The 18,156-nt window shown below is 41.2% G+C and overlaps 2 protein-coding genes across 4 annotated transcripts; both read right to left on the reverse strand.

Moving 5' to 3' along the window:
* Window positions 1-337: 337 nt before the first annotated feature.
* Window positions 338-11,276, reverse strand: stag2b (stromal antigen 2b; the record flags this gene model as incomplete). Its single annotated transcript, XM_038699986.1, is given in 16 exon segments — window positions 338-441; window positions 566-683; window positions 803-914; window positions 1,652-1,759; window positions 1,930-2,009; window positions 2,190-2,288; window positions 2,781-2,904; window positions 3,016-3,089; window positions 4,109-4,260; window positions 6,310-6,514; window positions 6,667-6,743; window positions 6,927-7,023; window positions 8,403-8,546; window positions 8,691-8,772; window positions 8,854-8,981; window positions 11,071-11,276. Coding segments are annotated over 15 exon segments (1,620 nt in total), but the record flags the coding sequence as incomplete, so codon positions are not given.
* Window positions 11,277-11,991: 715 nt separating this feature from the next.
* Window positions 11,992-18,011, reverse strand: LOC119889051 (X-linked inhibitor of apoptosis). Of its 3 annotated transcripts, none has more exons than XM_038699897.1 (8): window positions 17,540-18,011; window positions 15,453-15,732; window positions 14,792-15,362; window positions 14,555-14,654; window positions 14,365-14,443; window positions 13,204-13,243; window positions 12,940-13,035; window positions 11,992-12,826 (listed from the first exon to the last, which is right to left on the reverse strand). In XM_038699897.1, exons 2-8 carry the CDS (start codon window positions 15,678-15,680, stop codon window positions 12,633-12,635), a joined length of 1,308 nt encoding a protein of 435 aa, XP_038555825.1. In that variant the 5' UTR covers window positions 15,681-15,732; window positions 17,540-18,011; the 3' UTR covers window positions 11,992-12,632. The 3 variants fall into 3 exon arrangements, with proteins under 3 accessions (XP_038555825.1, XP_038555824.1, XP_038555823.1); XM_038699896.1 differs by lacking the exon at window positions 17,540-18,011 and adding an exon at window positions 16,853-17,480 and having other exon boundaries at window positions 13,213-13,243; XM_038699895.1 differs by lacking the exon at window positions 17,540-18,011 and adding an exon at window positions 16,853-17,480.
* Window positions 18,012-18,156: the final 145 nt, after the last annotated feature.

The following is an 18,156-nucleotide window of genomic DNA, read 5'->3' on the forward strand; positions in this document are numbered from 1 at the left end:
CCTAAATACAATCAACTATGCCTACAAAACAATCCTTTTATCTTCAAAAATGTCTTAAATGTTGCAAAACACAGCTGTGAGGCAGAGCAAAGAAAAAAGCAAAGGTTGAAAAACAATCAAAGTTATTTAAAGACATTAACTGTGCAAGTGATGTTAAAAGGATATATTTGGGTTCAGCTTGCAGTGAGCCAGCTCTAAAGTTAAGTGATCAATGTTGAACGTAGCTGTCATGATGGAAAATCCCAGGACAGTCAGGGCCATGTAAAAAAAAAAAAAAAAAAAAGTGTTTTTTTATTCTTTAACCAGTCCGGGTCCACTATTTAAAGTGTTAGCTTACCCTCTTCCCTGTTCCTCTTCCAACAGGTGGGTGGCACTCAGCAGCCTGGCGTACAGTGCACAGCATGATTTCAATCAAGGCCGTCTCTTGTCTGTCTGTAAGAGCTGCAAAAAAACAAATAGAACAAACAAACAAAAATAAACACACAACAACCGGCATGATCTGTGTTTTGTTTGTGCTCTGAACCACATTATAAGTGACGTATGCTGTGAGAAACCAGTGCCATACCTTCCTCTCCTGGCAATGGGTCATCTAACAATAAGCTGATCATACACTCCCAATCCTTCAGTAGCTCTGCACCGCATTCCCAGAGGGAGTCCACTAGGTAGGCTGCATGCTCATGGAGCTACGGAGAGAGATGTTCACACAAATTAAAGGACAGACAATTCAACATTCTTAAATATTGTCAATAAACATGAAATTGTAGTCCGCATAACAGTAAAGGGCAACAGCCTGATAATATACCTCACTCTCCAGGAAGAAGAAGACAGTGGTCTTAATGAGGTTGGCATTGGGGCTTTGTCTGCCTCTCCTCTTAGGGGCACCTTCCTCCTCAGGCTCCCGCTGGCTGAACAATCTTTGGGGGAATATTAATCATTAGTTGGGTACCACACAAAAGCAACCCCCACATAATCTTCCAGCTGCATTTCTTGGTAGCAGCAGGGGGCCTGCCAAATAACTACTCATAAGCTAGGCTGGGGACTGACCTTGTAAAATGAAACTTTCAACAGAAACAGATCATCGAGCAACTTCACAATCTTGACTTCCGAGTTTCAATTGGAGTGTCAGGATGAACATAAGAAAAATTTAACAGTAATGCAAAAGCTATAAAGTTTAGTTTGTATGCACACAGAAGTACTGAATGTGCTTTTCAAGTAGTCTCATAAACAATGTTAAAGAGTAACTTAACATCAGGCTGAAAAGCACCGTTTTGCTGCCCCCTCTGGGTGAAAGTTTCATGCCTGTTTGACCTCTGATCACACCCAGCATCATGGTTTGAGGTGTGGTCAGATTTGCGGTTTTGAACCTGTAACCACACAAACAGTGATGTCACCAGGTCTTGAGTCCACCTGTGCCACCTGCACTGTACTGCAGAAAGGTAAAAAGTTGAACCAGCAGAGGTCAGCAAAAACAAGATATTCAGTTAAGTTCTCACTTGTCCTTCAAAACTATGGTGAATCCTTTGTTCTTTGTCCACAGGCCCAACCTGCCTCCTCACTCATTTTCCTGAACTCATTCCATGCTTCTCTGTTCAGTGATAAAACACTGATTTAAGTCCTGTTCAGTGATAGGTTTGATTCAGGTATGACATACTTTTTAAAGAGGAATTCTCCAGCTGCAATAGCGACAGGCCTGTGTGCTGAGTAGACCAAGTGATAGACACTCTCACAGTCCTCAGGGGTCAACACCTCATCTGTGCTACTGCAGAGACAAACACAAAGAGTCAGTCTAAAGTAGTTGCCAGCAGCAGACTTGTACTTGATGTCATTCTTGAAAAGAATATCCAAAATACATCCCACTGATATTGGTAAACAACATGGAAGTTGACACAACAGTACTAATTAAAGAGAATCAGGAACACAGACACTTACTTCAAGACAAGAGTGAGCAGTTTAATCGCTTGTACTGCGACGTCATACTCTTTGTCAAGAGTCATGGAGACAATACGGTCCTGTGCAAAGAGAGATGACAGGTTTAATGAGTTATTTGATAATTATGTCAAATTCTGTCACTTCAATCACAAATATAGACCATCCAGAAAACATCACCCCAGTGTTTGTGACTATATTAAGAGGGTAAAACAATAAAGTTGGAGCTGTTATGTTGAAGTTGTCCAGCAGGTGGTGCTGACCTTGAAGCGACTGGTGAAGAGCTCCAGTCTTGCATTGAGTTCTCTGTTGTAGTAGAGACCCTGCAGAGCTGTCAGACACTTCAAACGTACCTCGCCTTGCTGGAATAGAGGATTAGAAAACACAGTAATTTACTGCATAGTTGCACTAAGCATCAGCAAAAAAAAAACATATTTATCAAGAGGAAAAAGGTTCTCAATTCAATCACACATCAATTGCTTTCTCTTGTATTTACAAATACTGAAGTAAACTAATATTAAACACCAAAAAACATTAATTAGAAATTTAAAAAATAGTTTTTTTTTTTTTTAAACTTTTGCTACACTTTGCAAGTGACTGGTTGTTGTGACTGGTTGTTGTACCTTTAACAGCCATACACGCTTTCAAAGGTGTTTTCACTTATTCTGGCTGCTAAGAACCGGGAATTATGGGGCATCACAGTAATCAATCAAAGTAAGTGCACGCAAACACAGTCCTGAGAAGAGGTCTAGTCAGTAAAATGAAGTGACATCTCCTGTGTTTGTGGATCACGGGCGTGTAGAGGCTTTTAAGAAACTACGAAAATAGAGCTAGAGAACATTCTTGTGACCCACCTTATCATGCATCGTCCATCCTACATACTTCAGATAGCTGTCGTTGAGGAAGGCATCACTATAGAGTTTCATCCACACCCCAATCTCTTCTATACAGATTGCCCTGATTTCTGCTATCGAATCACTGTTAAAACATCATATTATTATTAGTTGAAACAGAATACAAGATGTTTTCTATAGCTGCATCATAATCAGAATCAGTTATAATTTTTTGATAATTGATTTGAAGCCATACCGATATCGGTGAACGAACACTCCTTTGAATATTGCATTCATCATGTTTTCAATCTCATCCTGATTTTCTTGGAGCTGAAACAGAGAGCACAACAACACTTAATTTTGTCAAACATACAGCCTGACACACTAGAATGCTACAGTAAGAGGTGACCAGGAGGCATTGTTAACATAACAAGACATGTGTGACTGCCAACTATGCCACCATGCTGTGGTGTGGCAGCACAGTGAACTAACAGATGGATGCCCGGTGGTGCCTGCTGTTATATAACCTAATAAATGGACAACACTAGCTGAATAACACTCAGCACTAACACAGTCACTGCAGGTCCACCACCTACAGAGGTGTTGCAGTTCTAAAAATGGAACAGATTTACGGCCATGAGCTAGAGTAGTTCACAACTATTTACTCGTTCATGTATTACTGGTTAGCAAAGGTTGCAGGTGTTTTTCATGATTTGCCTGAACAAAACGCCATGTAGGAGCATGTAGCTTGGGCAATGTTTAAATTAATCAAGCCTGATTTCTTCTGGCATAGGAATTGAATAGAAAAAGAACGGCAACGATAGGGCTGAGTGATGTTCTTATTAGGTCAGTCAATGATCTTTGGCAGATGTTGATATTATGTAGGACAATGTTAAGACTTTTAAAAAGGTTGGATTAGGACTGCTAATTTATAATTCTGCTCACCACCGTTTCCCCATACGCTCATTTATTTGTGTCGGCCCGCCACAAAATCAACGCTGACCGCCACATATTGATTTTATTTTTTTTACTAGACCTATTTAAAATTGTATTTGATTGCAGAGTGCCGTAGCGCAGCACATCTTCTCGCTACCTACATATCACAGTGAGAACACACTACACACAGGGTCTGTAGTTGCAACGGTCTGCCAAAGTTGCCAAAACCTCTCTCTAGTTTGGAGCATGCCGCATTGGCTAATATACCTGCTCAAAATAACCTGCATCTCACCAGAATCTGCTGACCATCTACAATCCAGTTTGAATTTGAATAATTGAATGCCCAAATCCAAAAAGGTGTGTGCATAGATCAAAGGTGTAAAGAAAGCAAATTGCAATGCGGCCACTCTTACCTCTTTGCGTTTCTGCAGGAGCAGCTCCAGCCTGTCATTGGCCCTTTTGGCCACAATTTTATTCCTTTCTGCCTCATACTGGCGCTGGGTGTTGTCCATGTTGATGCTCAGGTTTAGAGCTACATTCACCAGGGCCGTCATCAGCTTCATGGCTGCCAGAAACACAAGTATCGTGAAGCGTGAGAGTTAACCTGACTTGTCACTTTGCTTAAAGTGTCAGGGATGTGGAATACATAAACTAGTCCCTGCATATAATGTAATCCTTCCCAACCAAGTTGCACAACAGCCCAAATCAAAACGTCTAAATGCCCAAACCTTACAGAGTTATGGTTTTCTTTAGCTTGAAATAATCCCACACTTTCTTCTTTGTCCCTTGCCATTTTCTCTGTCTTCCTCCATAGCTCCATTATAATCACATTGTGTTCACAGCGCAAGTGCAATGTGCGACAGTAATAAATGTCCCTGCGAAACACTATGCTGTAAAGTTGCATGGCTTAAACGAAGCATCAATGCATTTTATTAATCGATTTAATTAATGAATCGTTTCAGCCCTAGATGGAACTATGTTGGAAATCATAAAAGGGTGAACAAACTCAATACACTGAGAATATGATTTGGTCCACTTTTAGCTGTGTCCAGTATACACTTAAGCGCATTAAGAAGTCATTATTAAACAGAGGTACCATCTAAAACAGATCTACAGCAACTGACCCAATCAAGCCTGGTGGTCAAGATCAGTGCAGACACAAAAACAAACAACAAAAGCATGTTACAGTTTAGCACCGACAGGCAAGGACAAAGATGGTTCCCTAGACACAACAATACATCTCCACCTGTTCAATTATGACCATTGTAAAATGTACAAAACTGCAGCATAAATTATATGGGCTGTGTGTTCCACATGCCTCTGGTTATCGTAGAGCAGATGATCTGCACCCACCGGGAGCCTTTGGCACATTAATTCAGCGAGTAAATCCACCTACGCCACTTGTTACTGTACACAAGCACAACCAATGATAAAGGTGTAATTTGTCCCAACTAATATAATAGGGCTGAAACGATTCATCGTAAACAATTCATCATAAAGTGCATCGACGCAAATTCTTTGCATCGAGGCATCGACGCAAATTCTTTGCATCGAGGCTTCGTTTAATCCATATAACTATACAGCACACTGTTTCGCATAGACATTTATTACTGTCGCACATTGCACTTACGCTGTGAACACGACGCAATTATGATGGCGCTGTTTGCAAAGTGGAGGAAGAGAGAGAAAATAGGGAGGGACGAAGAAGAAAGTGTCCGAAGTATGGGATTATTTCAAGCTAAAACAAAAACTCTGTGATGTTACTGTCCGTCCACTGTAAAACAAAACTTATGTCGCCTAACGTAACCGCAACAGCATGACGGCACCAGATCAGAAGGCACCTGGTGTTATGCCAGCGGATCATAGATAAGGTAACAGCAACTTTCGCATTTAGCTGAAATCATGATTATTTGTTGAGATGAAGTCTAGCCAAAGTAAGCCGCAATCCTCAGCTGAAAATGTACACGCATGCATTTGTTGTTCTCCTGGTTGGGCCGTGAGTTTGGATTTGAACGTCACAGTCATGAGTTAACTGGATTTCGGGGGGGAACTGCACCTTAGTATAACTTGTATAGCACTAGGTGTTTGTGTTGGTAAAGCAGTTGTCTGGTTGTTGGTTTGTTGATCTGATGTTTGCTGTATGACGCACTATACATTTCCAAAAGGACTAATAGATATCTATCATCCATCAGCGTACACAGCTGATCCCGTTAGCGGGGTGAAGAGCGCCGCCGCCAAGCAAAAGTACTTCTTAAACTATGCATCGATGAAATAATCTATAGAAGCTTTGAGTACTAAAATCATTGTTAGCTGCAGCCGTAATCTATAACAAAAGCAACAGCTGGTCTAATCAGGCAAAATAAGTGAACACACCTGTGTGGGTGTGCCATTGGGGGTTGAGTGGCTTTATCAGCGGTTATATTAGTTCTAGCTTTTATTTTACAGAAAAACATGCTGAAAATATAAAAGTTCACAATAAACTACTCTTTAAAAAACTATTTCCCTAAATCCCCTCCAATCTGGCTTTTTGACCTATCCAGCTAGAACCCGCTAATTAATACAATTCAGCACTGACATTCAAGTACGTCACACAAATACAGACAGTTCATCTTACCTGCCAGTGTTGAGGTGTGTCTGAAGGCTCGGACTTGGGAGTCTGATAGTCCGGTGAGAAGGGAGATGACTGTGTCCATCATGTACTCATCATAGATGATACTGTATTGACACTGGCGCACTAGAACCGAAATGAATTCACAAAAGCTTGATTTGAACTTCTTCCACTGGGGTCCTGCTATGGTTAGAGGGTAGTCACCACTGTCCTACAGAGGGAAGATGCAACAACAATTAATGCGACTACAATGTCTAACGCTATCCTGCAAAAATTTCTATTGTCACTGGCAAATAAAATAATTCTAAAGTTGATTTTTAATCATAAATGACACAAAGATTATCCTGGAAAAAGTGAAGTTACCTCATCGAATTCCTCCGTCATTCGTCGAATGATCTCGGAGTTCTGCATGTTGCGGAACATTTCTCCACTGACCACACCTGATAAACACAGAGGGGTTAGACACAAGACAATTTACTTAATTGGTCAACAAGACCAAGTCAGAGAGAAGAGAGGTCCAAATTTGCTTGAGTGGTTCTATAGGACACACAGATTGAAATGTTTTCTTCAGTATGTTTAAAAAGGGCCAATCATGGCATAGGACAACTTAAACAGACACATACCTTTGCATCCCGAGCACTGGATGAAGAAATTGATGAGATCTAATAGCGCCACATCTCTGTCATGTTTGTAAGACTCAATCCAGTCATCAACGACAGACTGCAGGAAAATAGGGATACACAAAATCAGCCATCAATTAAGAATGCAGACTAGGGCTGCCCCATACTAGTCGACTAAACCGTTCGTTGAGAAGAGCCTTGGCTTAACTTTTCATTAGCGGGTTAGTTAAACACTCCATTCGGTAGCTGCGCCTTGTCACCGGGACAAAAGTTTCAGGGTATTGTTGCAACAAGGACCTTTTCTCTTGTAACACAGAATGCACTTAACAGCGCACAGCTGCTAACTGCACTAGCTGTCTAGCTTAATTAGTTAGCGCAGTCCTATTAGGCGATTCTACCCTCACAAAGAGCTCAGAGTACCGGGGAAATGTTGGTGTTTGTTTACACAGCTAACTTTGGCCCACAGAGAAAAGGTGGTTTGGGAAATGTTACCGGGGAGTGGGGCTAGGAATAATCAGCAGAAGTAGAGCCAGGCGAGTGGGCAACAGAACCAGGCTCAGCATCCTCCAAATGAACATGAACTGGGACTGAACACAGCTTGAGACTGAAGGAGGCCAATTTGACAACAGGGAATACGGTACCAAGGTGATTTACATCTACTCCAACAAGGACTCTGACTCCAAGGACGGTGGTGGGTTAGGCAGGGACAGGAGAAGGACAAGTTAATTTGTAAGTAACGTTATACATCATCCATCGTGTACGCAACTGTTTGTTCTTGTGAAGTTGGAAATTATTTATTCCCCTGTTTTGAATGAGACTTGGATGGTGTGCCCGACCGATATGGGTTTTTGGGGGCCGATGCCGATATTAAAGTGAAAAAGAGCCGATTTATGAGCCGATATTTAGATTCAGAGATTTGATAGTAGACCCCTTTACTGTATAAACTACTTTTAAGCTGATGATACACGGAGCACCTTTTAGAGCAATCGTGCAGGGCAACATTGGCGTCAATGGTAATGAGTAAAGATTACTACCGTAATCCCTTTACCCCACCACTCCGCCACCTGCCCCGCATCGCCGCTATCTGTTCAAAACATAGTCAGACTTGCCGCTAGCAAGATTGCCCAGCAACACTGCTCAAAAAGTTGCCCCGTGTATCATCAGCTTTAGAACAGGCCGATATCGAAAGCTGGTGTGTATGTGGGCTATAAAACAGTTTCCTAAATGGATAATGTTAATAAAATAGATTACCGTCTCAAAAAGTCAACATGTAAACAATTGCACATCAATAACTATTTGTTGCTGGAACAGCCCTAATGTGACGACTAGTCGACTAATGGCATGAACTGATGACTACTAGTAGATTAGGAAAATTTTAGTCGGGGGCAGCCATAATGCAGATACATTAGTTTTTTCATGTGACTGAAAAAAATGATTTTTTTGACATTGTGGAAAACTCAAAGATCGGGCCATTCATACCTGCATCGCACTCCTGCCCAGCTTCACCACCTCAAACAGCATCATGTTTTCCATGCCATTCTCCTGGTGGTGGCCATTTATCCGGCCTGCTCCCTTCCCACCTTTGCCTTTCTCCCCTGCTGCCTTCTTCCCCTTCTTCCCACCCTGGAACAGAATATAAGACCATAAGGAATAAGCAAGTGAGAGAATCTTCACAAATATCTGCAACTGAAAGACACAATATGATGTTATTTGACCAGGATGTCTTGATCCAAGCCAAGGGCAGAGAGCCATTTGCGCTTTCCATACCTTTCCTTTAGCTGAGATTGTACTCCTTCCATCAAGATCCTCAGAGAAGTCTGTGTCTGACGAGAATCGGGTGTCTGTATCCCTGATAGAAACAAGCAAATATTAGAATGAAAACTGAAATCAAACTCAACCTTAAAATTAAAAGGGGGAAGCTACCACTTACTGAGGATAGGAGAACTCTGATGGTATTTCTGGTGCTGCTATCATTTCTGTAACATCTTCTGGATAACTTCAACTTATGACTGGCTTGAGATCCTCAGAAAATATAACACAGGGGAAGTTGCATGTGACCTAGAATATGAAACAGAGTAATTCAGAGAGCTACACATATAGACATATTACACATTTCAACACAGCCCAAACAATAAATGCTGCAAAAGCAAACATATATATACATAAAATATCCACACACAGGCAGGAAAGCACATCCTCTGTAATGAGCAAATGTTTCTTTGATGCTGTTCATAGAGAAAAAAAAAAAACGGTTTCACATGGTAACAGGGGGTGGACACAAATGCTCCTGTCACACTCAGCTGTCTAGCCATTGGCTCCCTCTCTTTCTCTGCCCCCTGGTTTACAGACAACGTCACAAGGAACATTGGAGTGTCTTCCTCAATGGCCATATATGGTACTGCCCTATCCGCCCCATACAAATCTCAACCAATCAAAAGACAGTATCAACATCAACAAGATACTGCAGGCCACAGAGAAACTATGGCATGGTTGTGATGTGTAAATTAGTGGCACATACATCAAAAGGGGAGAGCAGAAGTAACTTTTGAAATTAGATTCTTACTTTGTCATTAATCCAGAAACAAATGCATATGTCTCTTTAGCAATCAGGGAAGTCAATAAAAGCCAGGGGGTGTGGGGGGGACAACTGTTCAGTCTTGAAAAGGCAAACTTTAACTCCACCCATCATATAATGAGACCCACTCTGAGTGCAGTAGGTGCGTTACTCAGTCCTAATACAAGCAATAAAGACAAGTGTGTCATTTTTACATTATAATATAGTTTATATATAGAGAAGTGAGTAGACTGTCACGAAAATTGTCTGATGTAAAGTTATAATGGGGTCCTCTACCACAATAGCCTGCACAGGATAGCCCACATATGCATATTGTATTTTTTGTTACCAAGCACACATTTTTTTTGAATACGATGATCGACTTAAATTCCCTACACCTTCAAATCATAGTCACCCATGCAACATCTGCACTATGTACACTGGTAGTTAACGTTACGAATTGGTCGAGTTTAACTTCAATGGGATATTTTTTAGTTCAAGAATCTGTTAACGTGCTCATTTCCTTGACAGTGAGGGGGTTGCTTCATGACAAGACGACGGGATTCTATGGGTGTATACTGAAAAAGTGGCGCCAAATCGGACAGAGTACCTCATAAACTTGCTACTGCAAAGCAAGACTAGTTGGTTTTGATAAAACTAAATTCTAAAACCCAACAGTGTGAATTCGTGCAAGTCAACTATGCCACAAACTATCGGCTCAGTTCCCTCCAACAACGCCGACACGGCTGCGCTCTTCGTCGGCTCCTGTCAAAATTGACGCCGGTGCGCAGCTAGTGCTAGCGCCACTAGCTAAGCAACCGAGGATTTTGGCGTCTTTTCCCCACCGTCAGCTAGTTGAAATTTTATAAAGTAAGCATGCACTACTCTGTGCGAACAAACTGCGATTTGCCGAACAAGGTCAGCAACAGACATGTGCAATGCATTATCGTTTGATATCGAGAACATGTCGGCATTTACTAACGCTATCGTACCTGAACCATAATAACAAAACAACGCAAGCCCTACTGTACGTTCCAAGCGCATGCTAATACTGGCTAGTACACAATAACGCTATTCACTAATGTTTCCAAGGACAATAACTGCAATCTGTCTACACACCAGGCATACCAAGTGCTGTCGCTGACAAAGCAAATAACCAAAAGCAGATACGCTGCATCTTACGAGCTGATAATAACTCCCACTAGTTAGCTATGCTAACAGCTCCTGCTAACGTTACCCAAAAAAACATCACGTCCTTGCGTCCTCCATCTTGCCTCGGGAGTTCCAGTACCGTATTGCATAAGCAACAAACACATTGTTTACAAATATATAAAGTGCAACTAAGTCGCTTCAAACAATAAAACGTCTCGCTCGACTACGAACTAATTATCTTGCGTTACTGTGTCAAAAATCCAGTTCGTTAGCTTGCTAACAACCGAAGTAGCCATGTACCGCGAGCTAGCGAAGCGACTTGGTTCAGGCAGACATCCGCGCTCTGGGCTCATCCACAGCTAGCCTGGCTAGCGAGACGGCTAGCAAAATACAAATCAACTAACTTCCAGATAGCTCTCCGCCATTTTACAGCTAACTTACCTTGTTGTGAAATGTAGTCCCGGCAGAATCGTAACTTTAACTATTCTTATAAAGCCTCCGTCTGAATTCCACCACAATTCTGTAAAAAATAGTTTAAAAGTCGCGGTCACAGGCGGTTTCGGACGTTCTCTCACCCCGCTTGCTCCGTAGTTCGGTTTGTTGTTTCGACGACCTAGGAGGAGGAAATCCTGGTGCAGAGCTACCACCTAGCGGCCACATTACCCGCATTAGATACACCGTTGATGAGCTGACATCTAGCGGTCACTGACAGGTACTACATCCCTAGACTGCCGCCTCTGTGTTCTCTGTGCTGTGGGAGACACAAAATCAAGTCCTGTCAATTTCGGTAAATACTTAAATCTATCTCCCTCTCATTAGTTTCGAACAAGGGGAGAAAAAACCGATACTTTCTGTACACAGCTCATTGCCACCACGGTTCTTCCTTCTCTCCATTGTTTGAAATATAACCAATCACTAAAAAATAGCTTATTTGAACACTTTGTGACATAAGGAATTAAATCAATCTTTTTTTGATGTGGCCATCATACACCCTATATCTACCTACCTACCTACTAACCAACCACCATACATATGCAGGGTATTAATCTAGATGTTGCAAGTCTGCAAGTTGCTCCTGTAAACCTTAAATTAAATACATTTTGGGTTATGCATCTACAAGAGCTCTTTTCAAAAATCCCAATCCAAATTCAACCAACGAGAGTGTTTCTTACCGATAACATTTATATAGTCTGTGTTAACTGGAGTAACTAATAAGGAAATTTCAGGATACTCACTATACAAACCTTTCTAAGTGGGTGACTAGGTTGAGTTGGTGTCATGTAAACATCAAATCCAACTAGTTGTAGTTAAAAAAGTGTAAAATGCAATAGTTATCAAAGAAAAACATTTGGACATTTCAGGTCCAATTATTAAAATTTATTCACTCTTGAGGACACAACAGACTGCATGATGGAATGGTAAAATAATATCACACCACACCGATTCATTTCAGGTCAAAAACTACTTGTCAATTATAGAACAAAGTCAACTAAGGATTTAATGATCTACCTTTACACATTTCTATACAGAGCAGTATACATTGAGAAAATCATCTACAACAGTAAGTACCCCAGACAAAACAGAGGATATGTATGAAACTAACAGATTTTACATCTTAGGTGCAGTTTAATTGAATTTTGGTAAATGTCCATAATAAAAACAACAAAACGAGACATGAGTACATTAACCTAGATAAAGGCACCTCTGGCAAGGAACAGTGTTAAAATGAGAATTGTCTTTTAGTGTGTATTTTAGCTTCAGCACCTATTAAAAGCCTAGAAAATCAAAGTCAGCCATTTACAATATTATCTCATCTCAATATCAACAGCCATTTACCGTCTCAGTGATTGTGAAAATAGTTTTCTGTGACATTTACTAATTTTACTTTCATAAAGACAACATGGTCTGTATATATATTTTACAGGCTATCTACAATGTTAAAATATAATATTATAAAGATAGCAAGAAAGCAGCATTGACGTTTAGTGAGAGTCTTGATTATCTCAAGCAATGTAGGTCTTGATCTTCTGTTTTATGGCTCCACAGCAGATTGGACACTTGATGAGAGACTCTGAACACTCCTTACAAGAGACCAGATGACCACATGGAATGAAGACAATACAAATATCTCTGTCCATGCATATTTTGCACTGTTTCTCCATTTGCAGCTTCCGTAATTTCTCCAGTGGGTCCTCATCTGGAAGAAGGGGGGGGGGGGGTGAGTCACTGCTGCTTAGGCTTTGGTAAGTTTTATGTAGTCAATAACAGTTTTGTTTGTTTAAGCTATGAACCTTATTCAGAATACAATACCTTGCTCCTGTGTCTTTGCAACGTCACTCTCTGGTATGTGACAATCCTCTAGACCCATCTTTATGGCCTTCTGAGCAACGACAGACTGCAGCAACTCTGAACACAAAGAGGAAACATCAGTGTACAAAACATGTTTTACTCAGTCATGTTATTTTAATTTCTTAATGATAAAATATATATTTGTATGTCTCGTCATTTTCTTCAGGTACAGGAGATTCTTAAATGCTCAAAGAAAAGAGTAGTCAAATAAAAATAAATATTTACCATTCTTACCTCCTGAAAATCCATTCTGATGACTTGAAGTCTGAAAACAAACATGTAAGTTATTTTCAGGATAATGCATGTAAAACCATGAAATCATTACACATAACACCTTTGATTGCTAGTTGTTCCAGACAGCCAAATGATGCGGATCTGTCCAGAGAACAACTAACATTACGGTACTGAATATTTTCATTTAAACATCGGAAGCATGCATTCTTTATCCAATTTGTCCAGCCGAAAAACAAAATTCCCATGTGCCTAAGAACCTTGTGCATCACTGCCGTTAAAAAGGTTCACATTTTTCCAAGTCTGTGTTAAAACTGCATTTTCATGCCTATCTGTACATGGAGTTCTTGGTGGTTGTAACTTTCTCTGGTCCATACTGGCTGCAAAGAGATCCCCTCTTAAACAGATTAAATGATTGGGGACCAAATCAGTCCCTTTTCTGTGTAAAAATACACTGAAAAGTTCAAATCTCTTTCAGTTACTTCTTTCTTTTTTAGTACAAAAACCCGCGTCTGTGCTCCAACGGGTAGTGTTTGCTCACTGTGCCACTGCAGAGGGATAGTATCACAAAGAGGGAATGTGGTGCTAAAAAGACTAATTTCTGAAGATATCTGGAGTACTTGATCCAAGAAAATAGTATGGAAGATCAGAATCAGCCTATGTTGACATGCACAGAGAGAAATTGGATTAACGCTGGAAATGGGAGAATGCCTTCATATGCATACAGACTACACCAAAAACAACATCTACCTTCAGCTGGTCAGAAATAAGATTTCTCACCAATCCACTACCATCTTCTTTAACAAGGACTGGTATCATTCCAGCTTAAGCTCTTATGTGTCAAAGGTTTACCAAGAGTTTAGTCATAGAAAGTGACTTACTTTTCTCAGTTTTATACTTAATATCAGATTGAAATATTTTGGAGACAATGTAGTACCACTATGAGTACACATGCTTCTGTCACATCAGTACTTTTGCACTGGGTCTTTATCATGCACATGTAGAAACATGTAAACCCAAGGTATGAAACCAGGTTAAGCATATCAATGGCCAGGAAATCCCGTGTCTTGTTTACACAAGGTTAAAAGAAAAAAGCCTTGGCAAAGTCAACAATAACCCGAAAACTTAAGTGCATGTAAAAGAAAGAATGCATACAGCTCCATTTCCTCGTGGGCCTTGTAGCTGGATGCTGCTGACAAATTCTTGTCCTTTTTCTGCCAACAGGAAGCTGCAACTGTTGAAAAAAACGACACATAATTCTTTTAAAACAAATGACATGTCTATCTCTCAATTTCTCAATATATCTATATCTATATTTAGATCTAGATAGATAGATGGGTCTTACCCGGGGTAGTATTTGGCATGTTCCTCCCATGGGTCTTCCTCAGGCTGCCAGCTTTTCAAACCTCCACCACAGCGGAAACACAACACTTGGTCGCCGTTCCCTGCAAGGACACACACAATTTAATAGCTATGATCAAATACCTCAGCTAATGTTGAATCACTCAAAGTTTGAAATATTGCTCAATGTTTCTTTATTCCCAAGACTATGTACCATCTTAATCAGGTATCTGTGCTCTACCTTGGCTGTAGAAACCAGCTCTGGCAAGCCTCTCATGGTCTACAGGGTGCTGGACACCTGCAAAGCTACCAAGCCTCTCCTCAAAATTTCTCATTTCATAAGAGCTTGCATCTCGTCTACTGCCACACATCTCCACCTCCTCCTCTACACCCCCGTGGAAGGGGATGTTGCCCACATCGTGGCCTAGGATGAAGAAGCAGTAGGGGAAATGTTTGGCATGTTCTCCCCAGGCAGTGTCCCCTGCTTCCCAACCACCCAGCATGCCATTACAGCAGAAGCACTGCACCCGGTCGCTCTCCCCCGTATAGTAGAGGCCGGCTTGGGCCAGATCTCGGGGTCTTACAGGAGCAGTAGAGGGCCAGGATGAGAAGGTCTGAAGCCGGGCCTCCTCATTCCTCATGTGAGGGGCCATTGGGTAGGTGGACTCGTCAACCACCTCTCCTGTTCTCAAACGATATTCCATGTCCTCTGCTTCTTCATTGTAGGTGGAACCGTTAATCAGCGTGGTATTAGAACGCGGGATACAACTGGTGCGATGGGTGCAGCTAAGAAACCTGCATGAAGGGGAAACCTGTAACGGGGAAAGTATGATTTATCCATTTTGAATAGAATGGAAATGAAAAAGTTAATCACATTTGTTTTCCATTGTTATTATGCTTACCTCCTTATGCCTCTCTACAGGTGCGTCTCCCATGCACCAGTTTTCCACAGTCTTCTGGCAGCTGAAACAGCGGACACGATCGGCCTGGCCAGTGAAGTAGAAGCCGGCCCGGGCCAATCTTTCTGCTGACATCTGCTGGGCCAGGCTGGAACCACGGAATGATTCCAGGCGACTGTTCATCAGGGAAAAGTCCTCTGGGTAATCGGTCTCCAAATTGGGATCAAACATGATAGAACAAGGACGGGAACTGCTGAGTGGATCAATTTGATGAACAGAATGTCTGCAGACAAAACAGGAAGAAAAACTATGCTGTAGGTATTAGATGTATACGGTATACATTTTGAAGTTCAGCAAATGTCGAATAATTTCAGAGAAGTCACTTCTTGCTACACAAGTGAGTAGACTTTACATTTATTAATTTAGCTGACGCTTTTATCCAAAGCGACTTACAATTGCTATACATGTCGCACACCTCTGGAGCAACTAGGGGTTAAGTGTCTTGCTCATGGACACAATGGTGGATGTCTCACAGTGGGAATCGAACCCAGTTCTCACACACCAAAGGCAAGCATCTTATCTATGCGCCATCACCACCCCACCACTGCGCATTTAACATAGGAAATAAGAAAAGTTGCTAACAGCCTAGAATACACTTAATTTCAGGGTCAAAAATCTGTCAGTTTAAAATCCTCACAATTCAGTGATTTCTGAATGGATTTCTGTGTCTGGAGCCAGAAAGCTGAACACCACATGTAGGAGCTGTGCCTTTAAGAGAAGCAGCCATACTTATCACAAGGAGGCACTGGATGTTCCATGTGAGGGATGGGCACTGGAGACACAGGATTGTCTACAGGCTCAGTACACAACAAAGCAATACCACTGCAAAAGGTGCATGCCTTCGCATGCCCAAGAACACACACTATGCCAAAGGACAATAATAATAACTCCACCCTAAAAGTGTTATGGGACAGTTGGGCATACACTGATAATCAAATAGTTGAAGGCAGGAGTATGATATGTAGGACACAGGATTAAAACAATCAGTATTATGGAGATGTGGTGTAATATTTTAGTAAGCAAAGGTACTATTAACAAGTGAAAGTGTGTTGCAACACATCATGGCAAGCATTCCTCACCCCTGCTTTTAGCCTATACATACTTTAACAGTGGGTGAAACTTAAATTTCTTCCTCATTGCATTGCTGTTATGTGGCCTAAGGTTGAAGTGGAAGATATGTATTAGTTTGGAGGCTACAAAACAAGCAAACCAAACGTAACTAAACATCTAAAAGCAATATCCCACCTTGATGTATAAGACTTCTGTTGTAACCACAACATATCAGCAGTGATTAAGCAACGTCGTATTGATCTACTGCTGTCTTTAGGGCGGTATTTACTTACTTATTGATGGAAGCAGCCTGTGATCTTTGAACTGCGTTACGTGTGGGCATTCTTTCAAGAAAACAAATCACCAGAGCACGAGCAACATTTAGGTATAGATGAATATAGTACAATAACAGAAGCGAACACCTGACATTTGTAAAGCTAACTTACTCGCTGCGTCGGAGTCAGACAAAACTGTTCGGGACTAAGGTGGAAGTGCATAGCGTCAGCCATGTGATAGCAAGTCATAACTCACCTATCCACCCACTATATTCACTATTTCAGTTACTAATGGTTAGGTTGTAACACCATGCCCCGAAAACTCCAGAAAAGTCCTACAGCTTCTGTTAAAACAATAGCGACACAACAGCCCCATAGTGCTACGTAAAGGCCGATTAAAGCAAACAGACTGCCGCTCGCATCTGACAGCTGACACCTCGCCAACTACATACACACAATATTAACTCGGTGGTTAACTTAGACGGATAAAGCAATATGAGCTAAAGGTAATCAGTATGGCGTAGACGGTCAATGTGGACGTTCACCAGTGCTTTTGAGCTGCGATGGTAACGTTAGTTTAGTTAAACAGCAATGCGAAGATGTAATCTAACGCTAGCTAGAAACGTTAGGTAGCTAGCATTACGTTAGTTATTCTACACATTAGCTCAAAAAGTTAATTAGTTGATGGAAAACCTCAATAATTACCTTTTTATAACCTTAACGCCAGCTCGTGTGTCTCTAACGTCTGTCAGTCTCTTGTGTGAACACCGCCTACAGCAAAATCCAATGATTAAAGAGGGCTGTTTCTTTTAAGTGGCCTCGCTTTCAGGAAGTAAAGGCAACGGGGTTGCGCACCTTGTTTTGCGCATCCCAGCTGACCGCTGTTGTGACGTCAGGATCGTTAGGAGAAATTTCGTGGTTTTAATTTTTTCCAACGAAACCCAAAGTCTAACAGTTTACAGACTACTTTATATACTGTAACGTCTATCAATAACACACAGGATGCGCATGTACTGCTTATATTACTCGAGTGCATTTAGTTGTGCCCTGATCTACGTAACGTTAGCCTACCGCATACTTATACGTATTTTAACTTCTTTATACTGCTACTGTTCCACTAACTTAGCTTCCAAGAGAAATATTGTACTTTTTACTCCACCACACATTTCTATGACAGGTATACTGTGAAAAAAACTTAAGCCCAACGAGCTACTAAAATGTGATGCATAACTTAAGTTATGCAATAATTAAGCCACCAAATACAGTATAAATGGGCTAGAACCAGAACCAGCTCCTATTCAGCACTGCATTAAAATGGCTAC

Source organism: Micropterus salmoides, unplaced genomic scaffold (genome assembly GCF_014851395.1).
Source record: "Micropterus salmoides isolate LMB-PRFRI ecotype aquatic unplaced genomic scaffold, ASM1485139v1 Ms_hic_scaffold_5, whole genome shotgun sequence".
Classification (NCBI taxonomy): Eukaryota; Metazoa; Chordata; class Actinopteri; order Centrarchiformes; family Centrarchidae; genus Micropterus; species Micropterus salmoides.

Bases quoted from the DNA above. Each gene is read 5' to 3' on its own strand.
- LOC119889051 (XM_038699895.1), bottom strand. From the start codon at position 16,902: ATGCCCACACGTAACGCAGTTCAAAGATCACAGGCTGCTTCCATCAAT. The intron at 14,655-14,791 runs GTAGAGCACAGA...GTGTCCTTGCAG, and splicing joins AGCTGGTTTCTACAGCCAAG to GGAACGGCGACCAAGTGTTG. The intron at 14,444-14,554 runs GTAAGACCCATC...TTTTTTCAACAG, and splicing joins CATGCCAAATACTACCCCGG to TTGCAGCTTCCTGTTGGCAG.